Source organism: Onychostruthus taczanowskii, unplaced genomic scaffold (assembly GCF_017590055.1).
Source record: "Onychostruthus taczanowskii isolate IOZ18803 unplaced genomic scaffold, ASM1759005v1 scaffold2, whole genome shotgun sequence".
NCBI lineage: Eukaryota > Metazoa > Chordata > Aves > Passeriformes > Passeridae > Onychostruthus > Onychostruthus taczanowskii.
In genome coordinates this window covers 7,588,652-7,606,670 of record NW_024499239.1, presented here as the reverse complement: position 1 = coordinate 7,606,670, position 18,019 = coordinate 7,588,652, and the positions used below count along the sequence as shown (strand labels likewise).

Genomic DNA, 18,019 nt, shown 5'->3' with positions numbered 1-18,019 from the left:
CAGATGTGATTAACTGAGATTATTGTAAGAATATGTGCTAAGAAAGCAGATTTTGGCTTTTTTTTATATGTATGAAAGCTAGGTAAGCATTAAAAGGACATTTTTATTACCTAAATTGTACAGAGTGTATAATTTCAGAACAAATGGGAGAGTGCTGTTAAAATTTTTGTTAATTTTAAAATGGAATTTGATGGAATTACTGATTCATGCTTCTAACTCTTAATAAGATTCAACCTTTACCATAATAACAGTTTTATCTAAAGCTTATTTGGAGAATGCAGTAAACATGTAGAGTTCATAGCCTTGTACTGTAAACAGTAGTTTAAAAATGGAAAGGTTAGCATATTTGAGTGCTAATAAGTTGTTTTCATACAGTAGAGAAGCTGGAAGGATGAATAAGATTTTGTTTAGTGAGCGCAGACAGAGTCATACTTAAATGAGCTTAAAGTTTTTGCTACACTGTCTTTCAGGAAAACAGAAGCTTAGCTTTAGGGCTCAGATGTTTGTGCCTGCTTTTAATTTTGTCCATGTTGATCACTGGCACCCTCTACTCAATTTAATGGCTTTACAAAGAATTAATGCAGATACTGGATTTTTCAGGCTGTATTAGGTAGGACATTTTAAAGTGGACCATAGTGAACATACTTTGCATACTTCTATCTCTTTCATCCTTTGTAGAGTTTTTAGTTCATTTTACACTATTTCATCTATATGAGATAGATTAGAAATAAGTATCCATTTAAACATCCAGCTCTGATACTTTTCCAGTTGAAATTTGTAATTTTTAGACAGTATTTCCATAGTAATTTTTAAGTTTATTAGGTTGTTATTTTTCAATATGTCCAATTCTGCCTTTACTTCTAATGAGAAATGGATCAAGGGAGTTTCAGAAGCTATGTTTAAAGGTGAATTGCTGAACGTTCTTTTGATTGTTTCTTTAGTTGTAATAAATGCTTCCTCAAGTAAAAAAATGCATGTGCATCAGCTTGGGTTGGTTTAATTGACCAGGCTTTATTCTGTTTATCTTGCCCAACAGTAGAAAACGCTATGGATCATCTTCTAGAGCTGTCCACCCATGCCAAAGGAGCAGCATCTTCAAAAACCTTGGGTTTTGATTTAGCAGCATCATCATTACCTCATGTTAATCAGCAAAGATCTATTGCAAATGAAAGAATGGGGGAAGGTACTGCAGCACATAGTTATTCTGGAGCAGCAGTAGACAAGGTCCTGTCACCTGGTGTGCAGCTGACTGGAGAACTGGATTCCCTACTAGAAAATGCCTTTCAGAATTACAGCTTGAGTGAGGAATCATTGCCTAATTCTGCAAATGACCAAATAGTACATGAGCACCCTGTGGAACAGGATGGTTTTACCAAATTTCCTGAGTGGGAAAAACCTGATTCTGTTTGCGATGTCCTACTTTTTCCACAGCAAGCAGAGACAAATAATGAGGTTTTAGAAAACTTCTGCTGTTCCCAGCCACCAGTGAGTCAGCTGAGCATCCAGACAAGCCCACCATCTGCATCAGACAGTTTTGCAGAGATACTGGAAGATTCTGATATGTTGGAAACACATGTTCAACATGATGTGGCTTCAGAAGTATATAAACTATCAAATGGAGAAATATCATGTGAAAATTCTGATCAGACACAAGATACTGTTTTGGATCAAAGTAGTGTGACTGCTGCTTCTTGTGGGTCCTCCCAAAGACCTATGGCACTTGGAGTAGCTGTTTCTGGAGATCCTAATTCAAGGTGCCTGGAACAACAGGAAGATGCAGTGATTGCCTTTAGCAGCTACCAGAGTGCTTCTCTTCCAGAGGCGTATATCTCTCCTGAAACATCCAGTTTCAAAACACAAAAACCCGCAGATATTCAACAAATTCAGCAGGGTTATAACTTAAATTTTCCTACACCATCAGGTCAATCTCAACAACACTGGAATATCATGGCTCCTGTGTTTTATCCATCCAGTAGAAGTCACAGCTTTGTAATTCCTGTGGCTCCCAGTCCAGGGCAGTGGAGACCTGTTTCTGACTGTAGAGCTTCGGAAAAGGGACTTTTTCTTTCCTCCCCAGTGGTTTCAAATGCCTGGGATGGCAGCTCTTCTCTGAAGGTATGGGGAAATCAAGATAGAAACTCAAAATTGAGCCTCCCGCAAGCACAGCAACCACGTGTTTGTCACATGATGAGAAAAAAGATGCAACTAATAGGTCAAGTACTTGTTCTTCTCAGAGGTGTTCCAGGATCAGGAAAATCATATTTGGCAAGGTAGAACATTTATATTGTGAGCTTAAAAAAAAAATTGCTTAATCGTGTACAGGATTTGGCATAGGCAGAGACAGTTTTCTGACACTTGTAAATAGTAATGTGTAAACCCTAATTGCAAGCTACACAGTACATGCAGTGTGATGGGTAATAATAATTGCTGAGAGCAGAGCTGCTTGCAGGTCCTTTCCTAGTGGAAATTGACACAGGAATGATGAGCTTTAACTTCTGTCACTGAACAAAGGAGTTTGTCAGCAGAGCATCATTGCTGTAATGTTAGGTCTGCTGTATTCTTTCAGTCCCAGTTTATTTCGAGTGTTTTCTTGGAATTACACTGATGGAATATGCCAGCTCTTTACAGGCAGAAATTCCCCTTCCACTGTGTGACTTTATGGTTTAAGTAGTATATGTGAAGCTTCTTGGGGGGAATTTTTGATTCCTTTTCTTACTCTCTGAAAGCCTAGATTGACCTAAGACTCCTTTTGACTGACACCTGAAACATGTGATGCAATTAAGACAGGATATTTGTCAGTGTGAAAGTATGTCACTACGTGTAGATGGAAAAATACCTCCCTTGATGTTTTGAAATGAGAGACTTGTAGGGAACTATATCAGCTCTTTCCCCTAGATAATCCTTAGCCTTTGGAAAAAACAAAGGAGGGAAGTTATTATAGATCGTATTTGCTTGGAGGTTGAATTTTTTTTCCTCTTACCTACATTTGCTGCTTCCATTCCAAGTAATTTTAGTTTTGTGTAAGAAACTAAAAAAAAGTATGTATGGTAGTAGACATTGGAGCTTGGAGGAGAAGGGGAAAAAGCTGTTTAATTCTTGATCTTTCACAGGAATTTGCTTGAGGATAATCCAGGTGGAATCATTCTTAGTACTGATGATTACTTTTACAAACATGGACAATACCATTATGATCCTGATTGCTTAGGGGCAGCACATGACTGGAACAGGAAACGAGGTGAGATATAAATAAGGGATTAGCTTGCTCACTTACAGTTCAGTGCTTGTGTGCTATTTAAAAATCTGCCTGGCTTGTTACGTGACAAGCATTTATCCCATCATAGAGGTATTTTTTAATATGTGTGGATAAAGAATATGAGCACAAACTCAGAAGTCATCTGTTCATTGTGTGTTTTGCAATTAGAAATGCCACTGTCTTTGTCAAGAGTATGTTTTGTCCTCAGATTTTGTCATGGTATGTATTTTGGGTAGTGTCCCATTTCTAGAGTGGTTACTTACACCATCTCCCAGAAATATTTCTTCTGAGATGATGCATAATATGTATATGCAGTAAGTAATGAGGATACAAATAATACACAGATAATCTTCCTGCTCTTAGTTATCCTTTTTTTCCTCTTGTAGACAAAATCATTGTCAAATTTAAACAAAATTATAAGAGCAAGGCAGAATAAATTATTTTTCCCCATTTCATAATTGGGTGGGATTTTTCTGACAGTGATCTGTGCTAAGCTTACCATAGAAGAATTGTTTTAAAGCTTTTACATGCTAAATTTGAATCATGATCCCTTTTCTGTTGTCAAATTTCTACTAGTGGAGAAATGAAACAAATGTGGGCTTCAGCAAGAACTGTGATTGTTCAGACACATTGTAACATGGCTACAGAAACATGGTGTTGTGTCTCAAAGTTAGTGGTTCTATACATTTCATTAATGTGTACTTAAATTACAATAATTCTTTTGGTTTTTCATATTTTATACAGTTTACAGAGTGGACTAATCTTAAGACTGTTTAAAGCCAAGAATTTTGTATGCAACAAAGAAGTCCACTTTAAGGTGATCATGTAGTTTTTTTAGTTTAATTTACTGATTGATTAGTCATCTTGATGCATTTTACATCTGCATTTTCATTCCTTGATTATCATACATACGTTAATTCAAAAGCTAATGCCATATCTCAATAGCTTTACGTGTGAGGGGGGATTTCTGAAATAAAGGGCCTTGAAACAGATCAAGCTATGGCAAAGTACTTTACACAGTGGTTAATCATTATGGATTAACTAGGTAAATATAGAACAAATTTAGAGAATGAGTATTAATATGTTCACCCTACTGTAATGAAATTAACTGTATTACATTGTTTTGTACATGTGTATTTTTCAGCTAAAGAAGCATTTGAAATGCGAATCTCTCCTATAATAATTGACAACACAAACATACAAGCATGGGAGATGAAGCCTTATGTTGCTTTGGTTAGTATTACAATTTGACCAATGTGAAAACAGATTATTGTCTAGCATGGCAACAACGTGTTTTAAAATGGGCGTGTTTTTCACAGTCTAGCTGCTATTCCACAAGGAAGTCTGGGGTAAAAAAGCCAGTGTTGCATGGAGTCATATTGCCCAGTGTCATGTTGTGTTGATGTGACTCAGTGTCATGTGGTATATGAGCATTAACCCGGCCTAGTTACCAAAAGCCAAAGCTAAGTGCTTTGTTCTTGGGGCCAAAAGCAAATGTTGTTGAAGAAACTGGATTTTGTTCCTCTTTTATATGATCAGGAAAATTAGAAGCTGCTTTAAAAATGCAATCAACACTAATGGCCAAGTGATGTGTGAGGCTCTGTAAAACTTGAAAACTCAGTTCCATCCTAAATATAGCATAGAGGCAGATACCATTTGGAGGCTAGAGTCACCAAATATTTCTAGCTTGCTTGAAGTTACGCAGATTTACTTAATACTTTTTGTTGAAGTGATCCCACCTTTTCACGTAATAGTTTTTAAATGGACATCAACACTTTTAGAGTCTAGAGTGTATTTTGCTATTGATCATTGACCATATTGGTTGGTATTATTATAACAGCATTATTTTATGAAATTGATTCTGATTAACTGAAATAATACACTGTAAAAAGTATTATAATGTAGATCTGGGATTTCTCCTTGCCTGTTACAGAGACACAGCAGAGAGTGTAGTACATATAATTGACAGCTTTTGAGCAGATACCTTACATATGCTGGATGTGCTAATAGATTAATGAACAGTGAGACTTTGACACACACAATTTTTGCTAATAAAATGTTTATTTTATTATCCTTGCATTTATTAGCAACTGTCAGATTAGCAGTTCTTTTGTAATTTATGTCTTTCATTTTGCTGTATACTGAAATCAAGATGCAACAAGAGTTCTTGCAGAAGTGCAGAGTTTGGTACAGTGATAAGAATTTTTTCTGAGAACAAGAATGGGGAGAAACAGTACAGTACTTGCAGTGTTTCCCCTGATTAGACTTCAGGCTTCTTTTCTGTCATTATGAGACTGAACTATATAGAAACCATTTACTTGCAGCTTGGTCAAGTTTCCCATGTGGCAGGAAGGCTGTCCACAATAACTGTGCTAATGTAACTGAATTGCTTGTTTTGGAGCTGGTTTGCATCTGGTCAGCTCTGAATGTAAGCTGTGCACTTTACTCTGTCTTGGAGAGGCTGTGTAGACATGTGCATGCTGTATCTTGAAAGAGATGATGTTTTGCAGTATTGTCTCAGAGAAGACATGTCATGGCACACATTTAATTTTATGGTAAGAGATACATATACATTTTTTAAAAAATTTCAGTTTACGTAAACCAAAGTGCAACACTGAACAAAAATGTTTATTCCAAATGTTTTATTCCATAAGTATCAAAAATACAAAAATCAGCTTTGAAGAAGCAAGCTATGCGTATAGTGTGCTTTGTCATAGAAATAAGAAATGGGTGATGTGGCATGTTCTGTTCTATATTATATCTCTTTTATTCAGGCTCAGCAGTTCAAATACAAAGTAATGTTCCGAGAACCAGACACTTGGTGGAAGTTTAAACCAAAAGAACTTGAAAGGTAAGAATGTAAAGGAAAATAACATACTGGACATTACAAGCTATTATTTTTAAAAAGGTGTCATTTAGTACAATGGCTAGTGAAGTAGCAAGGTATCTGTCAAAATTTTTGTGATAATAAGTAGCTTTTTTATGATATTTTGTGGACTTTTTAATGTATTATGTATATATTATAAGATCTGTCACTTCAGTTACATGCAAAAGGTACTGTTAGCAGTAGACACTGTGGTGTTTTCACTATTAGAGTTCTTTGCATGGAAGGTATAGTGACTGTTCCTTTGGGTCACTGAGGTTGCAGAAATCACATCAGCTTGGGGCTGTTTTTTGCATCCTGGTTTGTTGCTTTAGTTGAAGTGTTTCTGCTGTCATTGAATTTAGGGCAGTCAGCACCTTGTGGCCTAAGAGGGACAGACCTCTGTGCATCTTCATTGTTGCTTACCTCTTCTTTAGCAGGACCTTCTATTACTTAGGGCTGAAGTCAGCAAGACATAAACCCTATGTATGTGAATAATAAAACATAAGAAAACATAATGAGAAAATTGGCTAGATGCCAGGTTCAAATGTTGTGTATCCAAAGTGAAGCCTTATGTCCCTCTGGGGAGGGACTACAGCTCTTTGATGTCCTTTTTATGACCTGGATGCTGGGACAGAGTGCACTCTTAGCAAATTCGCAGGTGATATGGGACTGAGCAAGAGTAGTTTATTCAGCCTTAAGCACAGATCATTGAAGAAGAATAATTTTGTTGTTTTTAGCCACCTTCTGAAACATTATAAAGACTAAAAAGTATTGTGCAGGGATAGGACAAGCTAAACATCATCAAATTGGAGCTCAAGATTACCTAAAAGAAAAAAGCCCAACATTTACTTTAAAGGTGGTTAGCTACTGAAAGAGTTCGCCCATAGAGTTCATAGACTTTCAGTCATTTTGGATATTCAAAATCAGACAAAAAGCTCTGGGCAACCTGATCTAGCTGTACTTCCTCTGAGTAGGAGACTGAACTTCCAGAGGTCCCTTCCAACAGAGGTTATTTTGTGATTTTTGTTATTTTGTGATTGTCATCTGAATTTGCATGTTTAGCTGAAGGTTGGCTGCTTTTTAAGTGAGGTACGGTAGATTATTTTCCTTCTTAAAATAAAAGTTAAACTTTTTCTTCTATTTTTTCAATTTCTCTTTTACTATCCTTGGCAAGATTCACTTGTTCTAGGTGGCACTGCAGCAGAACACAGTGCTAATTGGTGCTTAACAGAGTTAGGAAAATTTCTGACCAAAGGGTGCCCGGAATAATAGGTGAATAGGTTTTCTTCAAGGATCAGTGAGTTCTTCATTTAGCAAAACCAAGGAAAGACGACTGAATTCAGAAGTCTTCTGTACCTCACGTCAGGATCTGATATAGTGTGTTTTCTGAAACTTATTTGAGGAAGATGCATTATTAGAACAGTTTTAGGTTTAGTGTTATGCAAAGCATCCAACTGCAGTACAGAGACCACGTGGGGTGGAGAAGTGGAGCAGCAATCTGTCTGATGTGTCCTGTTTGCAACACCTTAGTGCACTGATATGGACAGAATTGCTGTTTCACAGCTTTTCATCTGGCTCCCTGAATTCTTTGGTTAGTCTTGCTGTAAATTTATTAAATTATTCTCCTTTGTCATTGTAATACAGAAATCTAAAATGGCTTTATTTTTGTTGGTTTTCAATTCATAGGAGAAACATTCATGGTGTATCTAAAGAAAAGATAAAAAGAATGCTGGAACGGTATGAACGCTGCCTTACTGTTAGATCAATATTGGACTCTTCAGTTCCAGACAAATCAGAAGTTGCTGGTTGGAGTGAAGATCCTTGTCAGGAGGAAAGCGAGAGGTTAGATTCTTTCACTAGCTTTGTAGCATCAAATAAAAGGCTGAAAATGTAGCCTTTTAGCTTCTTAGCAACAAAACCTGGGTAATAGTGTCAAACGGTGAATGCATTAAAAAAGACAGTTAAGTAACACAAAAAATCCCTACATAGTTTTTTAATTTTTAAGAATTTCAGGATTTTCAGAAATGAGTAGTCAAGGGATCTAGTCAACTTTCCAATGTTTTGAAAGCCTCCCATTATGGCAGTGTTACTTTTCAAGAAGCCAATCTTGACTGACTTTCTGTTATCTTAGAAATGTGTTGTTGGATGTATGCTATAGATACAAAGAACTTAAAATCTAAAAATTGTTTTTTAGAAGAATGTTGTCCCAAATAAGAACAAATTACTATTTCCAAGTTTGTATGTTGATATTAGATTATATCTTCGTGGTAGAAGGTGGATTCTTTGTGCAGTAGTAACAGGTTGTACTTGCTCTTCAGTATACTTGATTTAGATTTGCCTAGGTTTCTGTTGGCTGTATCCAGGACTGTTCTGTAGTTGCCAGTCTGGATCGTGCTGTTTGTTATAGTGCACAGTGTCCTGCTCAGGAATGGCACTCCCCAGTTCAGTGCCCCCACTGAGACTCCCAAACCATGCACTGCTCATTTGCTCCCCCTTCCTTTTCCTGTTCCTGCTCCAGCAGCCACGTGAGGTGGTATAGAATAATCTCTGTGTTCTGGCCAAAATTAGGACACATAGGAAATCAGATTTGATTTCAGTTATTATTTCACTAGGGTTTTGCATGTGTGATGTATTTGAAATGATAATTAATGGAATGTAGTTGATTGTGAAAAATGGTTTGACAAGAAAAAGCACATTCTCTCCTAGTTAGACTGCCTTTAGGATTAAGCCAACAGGAGAGAGCAACAGTCATTAGATAAAAGTATACATACCAGACTTGCTGATCTGAATGTCTGTCAGCAAAGTGCTTTGATACAAAACTGAATGCTGGAAATGGGATGGGGGGAGATTGACTCCTGAGCAAGTGTTCTTAGCCCTGTGCTCTAGTAAGAAGGGGATACTTACTAAAGAAAGTTTGTCTTTTCTTAGCTCCTTTTTTGTTGAAGAGTGTTGGAGTTACAGCTAGTTATAAATTTGGTTTGCTTCCACTAGAAGTCTAACTAGGTTAAACTCTCTGTCTCTAACTGGAGTTAAAAATGTGGACAAATGCTTTAAGAAGGTTTGAAATGGATTTATATTTCATTCCAATTTGTCTTTCAGAAAGAGAGAAGCACATTCTGACGTAAAGGAAGAAGGTTTTGCTTCTGAGGTGGAGCCTATTGAATTAGCTGAAGCTGATAAAACTTCTCCCGGTATTTCTCTAACATTAGAAAGTAGTTGTGACCCTGAGCATTTTCATAAAGAGGAAAAAGAAATTGAAAATATGTCAGTGGAACACAATTCTGAGAACAGCACTGTTCAAGATGACTTGGAAATTAATTTATCGGATTGCACCGAAAGAGAGCTGCCCTTGGAGAAGAAAGAAGAAAAGGAATTAAAAACAGAAGAAAATACTGAAGCAGAAATGGATGAGGTTGATGTGATTCCAGCTGAAGAGGCTGTGAACTTACACACAGGTGGAGCTGAGGAACACAGTGATGACAACAGTCTCAAAGTTCAAACTGTAGTTGAACAATTGGGCAAAATATGTATGGAACCAAAATCAACACAAATGAGTAACACGGTGGAACCAAGCAGTTTGGCTTTTGACGCATCAGGAAAACCAGAACTACTAAACTTTCTGGGTGACTGGCCCATGGAACAAACAATGGGACAGAGAGTCAAAAGATCTAGAAGATTAGAAAAATCTCCTCTGAAGAGTGATAAGGAAGGTGAAACTCCCAGTCAGCAGCATTCTGAGATAGGCAAAGAGCAGGGCCTGCCTGAGACATGTACTGTTGAGAAAGGACACGAGGACGAAAAGCTACCCTGTAGCTGTTACTCTGTTAGTTCAGATAAAGTTACACCAGAATTGCAAATGTTAGGATATTGGCCTGTCTCAGCCTCATTAGAACAGAGACAGCAAAAGTCAAGGAGAATGAGAAAGACAAATTTAAATCAGTGTGATGAAGATAGAAATATTGAAGATGACACTAATATGAATGCTCTTGAAACTGTACATGTAATTCATGGGTCACCTGTGAACACTGAAGAACAACCAGATACAAGGAGTTTGCCTGTGCACCAAGATGAAATAGTAGCTAGTGAAACAGTAAGTGAGGAAAAATCCCAGGAAAGTAAGAGAGTAAGGAAACATCACAAATTAGCCCTCACTTTTACAAACAGCAGCGTGCCACATCCCAGAGAAGAGGACCATTTGTCTAAACTTAACCTGGCAGAAGAGAAACAGAAAACAAACTCATGTAGGCAAAAAAGTAGCCATTCACAGACTGAATCACAGGACTTTGCTCTCCTGTGGAGATTAGAAAAGAAAATACTTTTTCCTGAGATGACAAAAATATTGCATGGCAGGTTAGATGGCTTCAAACCCAAAGACATAGGTAATGTCTCAGATTCTCAGGAAAAAATACCCTATCGAGTTACATATGATAAAAGTACTTTTGTGGAGGAAAGTGAGCTTGTCAATATTGATGAGTCTGAAAAACTAGATACACTCTGTAAGCTCTTTGAGTCTGTTTCATTTGAAGCTCTGAAAGATCTGTATGAAAGATGTAACAAAGACATAGACTGGGCCACAGGTCTGCTGTTAGACTCTGATGAAAAGTTACGTAAAGCTGTTGATACTGAAAGCTTTCAGGTAACCGAAGCTGGGCCAGTGGTCGCAGACCTTGATTTAAAGGCAAATATAAACTATGATGAGAATCTCAAAGACTGCAAACAAACCCCACAAGTACTTGGGGCTGGTGATACCTTTGAGACTTTAGAAGGCAAGGACTCATCACTCAGCATTGCAGAAAGTAGGGCTGCCAAGACAGCTGTGACAAGTGCTGGTGTTTCTGACTCGTTCACTGCTACCTCATTGGATAATTCAGTGGAACTGAAAAATTCTGTGGATTCAGCCCCTAGAACTAACACAAGCAACTCAGCAGCAGGTGTCATTGAGCTGTCTGTTTCAGGAAAGCAGAAGGGAGGGAGTGACAGTCCTCTTAAAGAAACTGTAAATAAGCCATCACTTTTACAACTTGATGCAGGTTTGCCTCATGATCTTAGCACAACTTCTACCAATTTGAAATCTGAATTAAACAAAGAAAGTGACAGTAACCTTTCAGAAAGCAATGACGAATATTCCCAAGGGGCTGGTTTGTTACTGGAAATAGATCGTGCACCTCTTCTTGGTCCTCGGAGCAATAAAGAACTGGAGATGGATAAAGAAACTCAGGAGAATTCTGGGGAGATAGGTGGTAAAGAGGAATTTGACACGCCAAGCTGGGCTGCAACTAAAGCCAAGAGACAAAGCCCTATACCAGCATCACATGCAGCCTTCAGTATAGATTGCCTAGAACTAACATTGCCTCCTGAACTGGCACTCCAGCTGAAAGAGATATTTGGACCTGTTGGCATTGATGCAGGTATGATGTAATTATATACATGTTTTTATGAAAAAAAATTTTAGTAGGAAACCTTTCTTTTCTTTCTTTGCCTGTGCTTTTTTTCCCCTTCATGCTTGATTTTTAGGGAATAGATTCCTGTAATTCTTCATGATAGTGGTGGTTGATATTGTTCATGCAGAAATGAAACTGTACTAAGCATGGCATAAAATACAAGTGCAGTAGTGATACCTTATGCCTTTGTCTTTTTGTACATGCATATACTTCAAAGTAAAAGGAAAATATCTCAGCTTACTTGCATTCTGAGCAACAGGCCTTTGAGCTTATATTCAAACTCTGAAGAGATACTCAGATGATAAGGAATATGCAAATTGTGGCTGATTAGGAAAGAAGGGAAAAAAACCTTTTGGCATCACTTAAATTGGGGAACAAGAAGATGGATGGTTAAGGAAGACGAAGTGTGGCCGTGTACTTAAAAGATGACAACAGACCCGTCTTCTGGCAGATTATGGTTAAGGAAGCCATAACCAGCTTGAACATGCATCTCAAAAGTTAGAGTGATAGAAAAAGGAGAAAAGAAAATAGGAGGAATATACAGCTTGATGTTTTTCTCTCTTTTTTCCCCACACTTTTTCCCTTTTTTTTGTTGTTTCCATCTTTCATCCTGAAGATTGCTTTATGTGAAACCCTGGATACCTGATTTATTGGTGGGTTTGACTGCTGGCCTCTTTGCCTTGCATGACTACCTCCTTAAAAAAAAATTTGTTCTTTATAGCAGAAAAGTGTTTTATTGTGCCTGAAGTATGCCCAGAATTTTCATTTGACGCATATATACTTCTTGTGTTTCTTATTTTTGAAAGGGTGAGAAATACCCTTTTAGGAAAAAGAGCTTTTGTTATAATGCCATGATAATTTCTGCTGTTTCCTTTAGAGTTTGGGGGGGATGCTTGGAGTTTGTTTCTCTGAGTTTGTGTGTTGGAAAGGAGGGATGTGACTGCTCTTGGGCTGTGGTGGGTGTGTTGTACAGAAAAGCAGTTGTCATGTGGATTGCAGTGGAACAGGGAATCACAGTTTTGTGGATGAAGCTGTTGTTTACAATTAACAATGGCTTTGTAAAAGAAGGGTCTGCTAGAAAAACTGAAAACAGGAGGAAAAATATTGTTGTCCAGGTAGTCATATTTCAACAACATGTAGTTAATGTTAACTTGTTTCTTTCCTACCCTTTTAGAGTTTTTGGACACCTGAAAACAATTTCTGTGGAATGAATTTTTTTGTTTAGAAGTTTTTCTCAGGCATGACCAGTTTATGTAGAATCTCTAAAGTTAAAATTCATAAGTCTAGGATACTGTACTTTAAGTGCTTACATAAGTTTTTATAGAATGCTTTAAATGAATATATTCTCTTTGTTCCCCCAGGATCACTAACTGTTGAGGATTGTGTGGTTCATATTGATCTGAATTTGGCAAAAGTGATTCATGAAAAATGGAAAGAATCTATTCTGGTCAGTAGATTTCTTGCTTATGATACATTGTGGCATGCCTGTATTTTTTCAGACCATTTGTCTGCATATGTCTTGGTCTAAAGTGTTATATTTGCAAGAACAGTGATAAAATGTAATAGTAGTTTGTAAAATGTGTGGAGTGTATCAGTATGCCGTAATCATTGGAGCTATTGAAAGATGTTTTAAGGATGTCATGAGTGCCTCATCATGAAAACAAGATTCTTAAAAAAGAAGAATCATAGTGCACAATTTCACTATGAGATTGATGAGGAATTCCACTGGCCAAAAATCCTTATCCTTTTTTTGACCTGTAAAAACAATTCTTTTATGAATTATTCTCTACACAAAACATCTCCACATGCAATAATTGAGATGAGCTCTCTAACCTGTGTTCCTTTACAGCTCTGTGAAACTTGGAATGCCTTTTGGCAAAATTTTCGTTTGGTTTATATAATTAAGGCTGTGAAGTCTTAGCAGTGGGGCATGGTTCTCTGGTTTGATGGGTTTTTAGAAAGATAATTCTAGCTTACAAATTTCACTTCAGAATTATTTTTCCTAACTATATTTCTTTTAAAATACTTAATCTTTGAGAAATATTGTGAGACCTTATTTTGAAACTGCTTAAATTAGAAGCTAATACTTGCAAAGTTTTCCTGCAAAATTAATAACTTATAACATTCATGATTTTACTATTTTTATTTAGAAGCGTCAGAGGAGAGATGAATCATGTAAGTTGTCTGCAGAAGGTATGTCATGTATTTCTTTTAATTGTAAAAATACTTAATGTTCATTATAAAAGTATTTAATTATTTGAAACTTAAGGTTGCAAATACTCCATCCGTTGAAAAATGATGACTTTGTTAGGCTAAATTTCACTGCCTTTGGATCCATTTACCAGTCTCTTATTATGGTGTGGGGGAGGGGAGAGGAGTTAATTATAAGCAGAAGCACTAGTTCCAGATAAAGCCTATAATTTTGTGTCGTTCAGAACACTTTGAGAAGCTCTGGGTGAAGCAGACAGCTGTTTGGTAGGAATTCTCTGTGGCAAGAAAAGGAACAGCCAGAGAATTACTAGCAGAGTAAGATTTCTGCAGGTGAGGAAAGGAGGTCAGGAATACAGCACAAACATGTTGTTTGTCAGAGCTGTTTTTAGCAGGAAGATGGATGCCTTGTTCAAAAAGTGTTAACATCTCTTGCAACCCAGTTTTCATTCTGGTCCCAGAAGAAATGTCCCTCTATGGCAGAACCCCACTGCAGACTTGAACTGCAATGTGGGTGCAAACTAGTGACCAATCCGTGCTGTTGCCATTAACTTGTAGAAGTAGAAAACCAGATTGTTAAGCATCTGTCCTTAAGTTGTAGAAGAAAGGCAGGTAAACATACTAGTTAATAATTCCTTTGTAAAAGCAAACAACCCCCCATTTAATGTATGTGCAGGGTGATTTATAGCTGTAAGATACATCTTAGCACTTGAAAATTTGGTGAGGAAGTCTGATGGTTTTCTTTTGTTTCACAAAATAAATAATGATCAGTCTTTGGAAAATGGAAGTGAAGAAGGTGAAAGCAATGTGATGGTTTCTGTTTTAGCATTAATAATCTTGTTTTAACAAAACTCAAGCTGTATAGGTTGAAAAACTTGTCAATTATTTTGGCATTGCATGTATATGTAACCTAATAAGTGTTTTGTCACCCTACTTTTACTGCTTTTGAATGTCCTACAGTGTTTCAGCAGATAGATGCAGATGACTCAGAAGTGCTGTTACCTCAGAATGAAGACAGCAAAACACAGAAGAAAAAATCGAGCTCGGCTGCAGACACATCTAATGATATACAGACAAAAACCCCAGCAACATCAGACGTTTTTCCATTTATGGATCACTGGAATGCTCAGATTCAGAAAGTTTCTCTCAGGCAAATAATTTCTGAAGAAATAGCGATGCAGGAGAGAGAGGACCTGGTATGGATAGCACCATTTTTTTAATGTAGTTTGGATTCATTACTGTTAGTGAAATAGAGTATGTCTTATTTGGTGACTCATCCCTGTGCTGCTGATTACAGCTTGAATTTCTGAGACAAATGCATGCCAGTTAGTATTTTTGATAACTGTGACACAGGAGTTTGCTTGAGGTAGATGGTTCTGTTTGAAAAATACAGTCTCATTTAGAATATAATATTTTGGTTGTTTCATAAACAGATCATGTTGCATGTCACTATTCAGGTTAGCATTTGTGTTTGGTTGAATTGTTTTTTTGGTTGCTCAGCTAAAACCAAAGATCAGTGTGATCTTCCATGCTTTTTATTGTGACAGCAATATGAAAAAAACTTCTTAGTTGGCTCCATGCCTTGTTTAGAAGTGTACTGAATTGGTTGTAATAATGTAAACATTCCTAACAGATGAGACATTAAAATAAGTACTTGAGGTTAATCTTAAACAAGTTTCTGTACCCATTTCTAAAGTAACTCTTTAATAGATTTTTACTAGTTCTTGGTTTTCCACACAGAATTCCTGTACCCTGCCTGTTTGGCTTGTGCCTGATACTGCCCTCTACTGCCTCACTGATGTTCAGGACAGGCGTTCTTATTTGTAATAGTCTCTGATCAGCAGCTGTCCTAAAGTATAGGAGCTCTGAACTGGTGTAGAAAGTTGTATGAGTTACCCTGTACTTGGAAAACGGCTTGTGGATTCTTTCTTTGAACTGCATGTATGTGGCCTACTGATAACAGCAAGTGTCATGTCCACAGCTCTACTTTCAGTTTGAATTCATGGAGCTTGGCTTTATTTTGACCACTTTTTTCCTTTTTTTTTTTTTTTTTTTTATCTGATTATTGGAACAATCGGTCCAATTGATTCTAAGCTATAATTATGTCAACTTCTCAGATGACTTCACAAGAATATTTATTACAGACATCTTCAGATACATCAAACCAAAATTTTTTATGCTGCTTAATAATAAAGTGTTGTTTGTTTCAACCCCAGGCCCTCAGTACAGAGAAAAGAGGTGGACTTTGCACAAGCTTAGCACTGGACTGAGTGGACTGGCAGGGAATAAATTCCAAAACCTAAATCCCTTCTAAAAATCCTCATTTTACTTTGTCCAAATTATGAGTGAGCTCCAGCTGCATTACCTCAAAAGACTGCAGAGTTACTGCAGTAGTGTATGATACAGTTCACCTGTCCTTACTTTATGCTGATCAGTGTGGCAGGCTGATATGGCACATTGTCATTGCTGTGGGTGCATACTAACTGGCACATTGTCATTGCTCTGGGTGCATACCAACTGAGTAGATACTTTTTAAATCATAACAAATAATGGTAAAGTTGGATTGGCTCCACCTTTACTGTATTTTTTCCTAATGAAGAACTTGTAATATATTTCTTTTGTCTTCTTGGTAGAATCGTGTTCCTTCTACAGCTAGAAAAGACTGTGCTGCTAAACTGAAGGAGAAGCAACTTTTTGAGATGTTTCCAACTATTAATCAAAATTTCTTAATGGATGTCTTCAGGGACAACAAGTAAGAAATCTTTTTACTTCTTTGTAAAAATGGTACTCAGTTACAGTCATAAATATTGAGAGGTTAGATACTGCTAAAGAATGGCTTTTTCCAAAGTAGCACTTTTTGTTAATCTAAATAAAACCTAGCTAGTCTTAAAGGCAAAAAGGGTATAAAAACTCTCAGTTTAGACACGTTTCTTTTTAGGGCAGAATAGACAGTTTCTTTCACTGGGAGAAGAATGTCTCTTGCTATTGACCACTGCCTGACTGTCAGTAGAACTGCATATTTTCTCGAGAGCTGGGCTTTAAATCTAGTGGGAGAAATCAGTGGGTGTGGTAATAGTAGGATTGCAGGAAATGGCATCTGCCCAAGGGGAAAACATGACCATCACCTGTTGTTACTTGTGAGTACTTTCCTGGTTACTACATCTGCTCTGAGGGAATGAGCCATCTCTCTGCCTTCCTGCTGACATTCTCTTTCTCTCTTCTGCATTGTGTTTCTGGGATATATGTCTACCTTCTTAAATCCAAGTTTCTGAGAAGTAAACTTTTTTTCAAGAGAAACATGTTTTTTCATCCTTGGCCGTTTGAATGTCTGTCTCTACATATGGGTTTGCATACCTACTTGTCAGTCATGCTGCTTGTCCAGGTTGTTATAAAAATCTTTCCTGTTTAGAATATATCCTTCATCCATTTTTATAATTCAAACATTTCACCATCTCATTTTTCACATTCGAAATTGTCCTCATAGTGTTGCTTTTTCTAAAATCTGTCTTTACTTTTGATCAGTCTGCTCTTGTTAGCTTACTAAAGAGCAAGAATAAAGAAGAAAAAGGGCCTATTAGAAAGCTGTTGGCAACTGATGACTTACTTAATTAAATTTGATAACAAAGTTTGACTAAAAATACAAGGATTTTCCCTCATTAGGGTTTCAGAAAACTCAGCTAGTATTAAATTAGTTTGAACTATCTAACCCTGACCAGAGAAGATTTAAGATGAACTACCTTACTCAGCCCAAAGAGCAGCATTTATTAATATATCTTTGATTAAGGTAGGATGCAATTTATTTCAGTTCTGTCATTTTCCTTTTAATGTTCAAGTGCCCCTCAGTTAATTTTCAGCTGACCAAGACTGCATGTGTGTGGATGCCAGTAATGCCCTACAAGGAGTCTGCAAGCCTTTCTTTAATAAGCTGGAATATTCCATTCCAGTGTTTATTTTAATTGTGATCTAGTAATGTAACAATATCAATGTTTGCTATAATGCATTTAGGTAAATATAGCAGCTATTAATATATATTTATAAAGTCACAGATTTTATTCATCCTTTTCAGCTACTCTTTAGAACAAACTGAACAGTTTCTGAACTGTGTTCTGGAGGCAGATCCTGTACAAACAGTTATAGCTCAAGAAACTGCTCAGCAAAATGAAGTTGTTTCTTCCTACAGTGCTGCAAAGAACCGTGAGAAGAAGGTATTTATATTTTTTTTAACCATAGTTGCAAACAGCCAAAACTCTG

The 18,019-nt window shown here is 37.0% G+C and overlaps 1 protein-coding gene across 5 annotated transcripts in view; it reads left to right on the top strand.

Annotated features, from left to right (window-relative positions):
* The window catches only part of N4BP2 (NEDD4 binding protein 2), a 38,223-nt gene that overhangs the window by 11,041 nt on the left and 9,163 nt on the right, over window positions 1-18,019 (top strand). For 4 of the 5 annotated variants that reach the window (XM_041402504.1, XM_041402503.1, XM_041402506.1 and 1 more), the window contains exons 5-15: window positions 1,037-2,270; window positions 3,111-3,235; window positions 4,398-4,486; window positions 6,028-6,104; window positions 7,806-7,961; window positions 9,219-11,527; window positions 12,922-13,007; window positions 13,711-13,753; window positions 14,729-14,964; window positions 16,402-16,520; window positions 17,835-17,973. In XM_041402504.1, the coding sequence (XP_041258438.1) occupies window positions 1,037-2,270; window positions 3,111-3,235; window positions 4,398-4,486; window positions 6,028-6,104; window positions 7,806-7,961; window positions 9,219-11,527; window positions 12,922-13,007; window positions 13,711-13,753; window positions 14,729-14,964; window positions 16,402-16,520; window positions 17,835-17,973 (4,613 nt within the window). The remainder of the gene's footprint in view (window positions 1-1,036; window positions 2,271-3,110; window positions 3,236-4,397; window positions 4,487-6,027; window positions 6,105-7,805; window positions 7,962-9,218; window positions 11,528-12,921; window positions 13,008-13,710; window positions 13,754-14,728; window positions 14,965-16,401; window positions 16,521-17,834; window positions 17,974-18,019) is intronic. The other variant, XM_041402507.1, reaches the window with a different exon arrangement.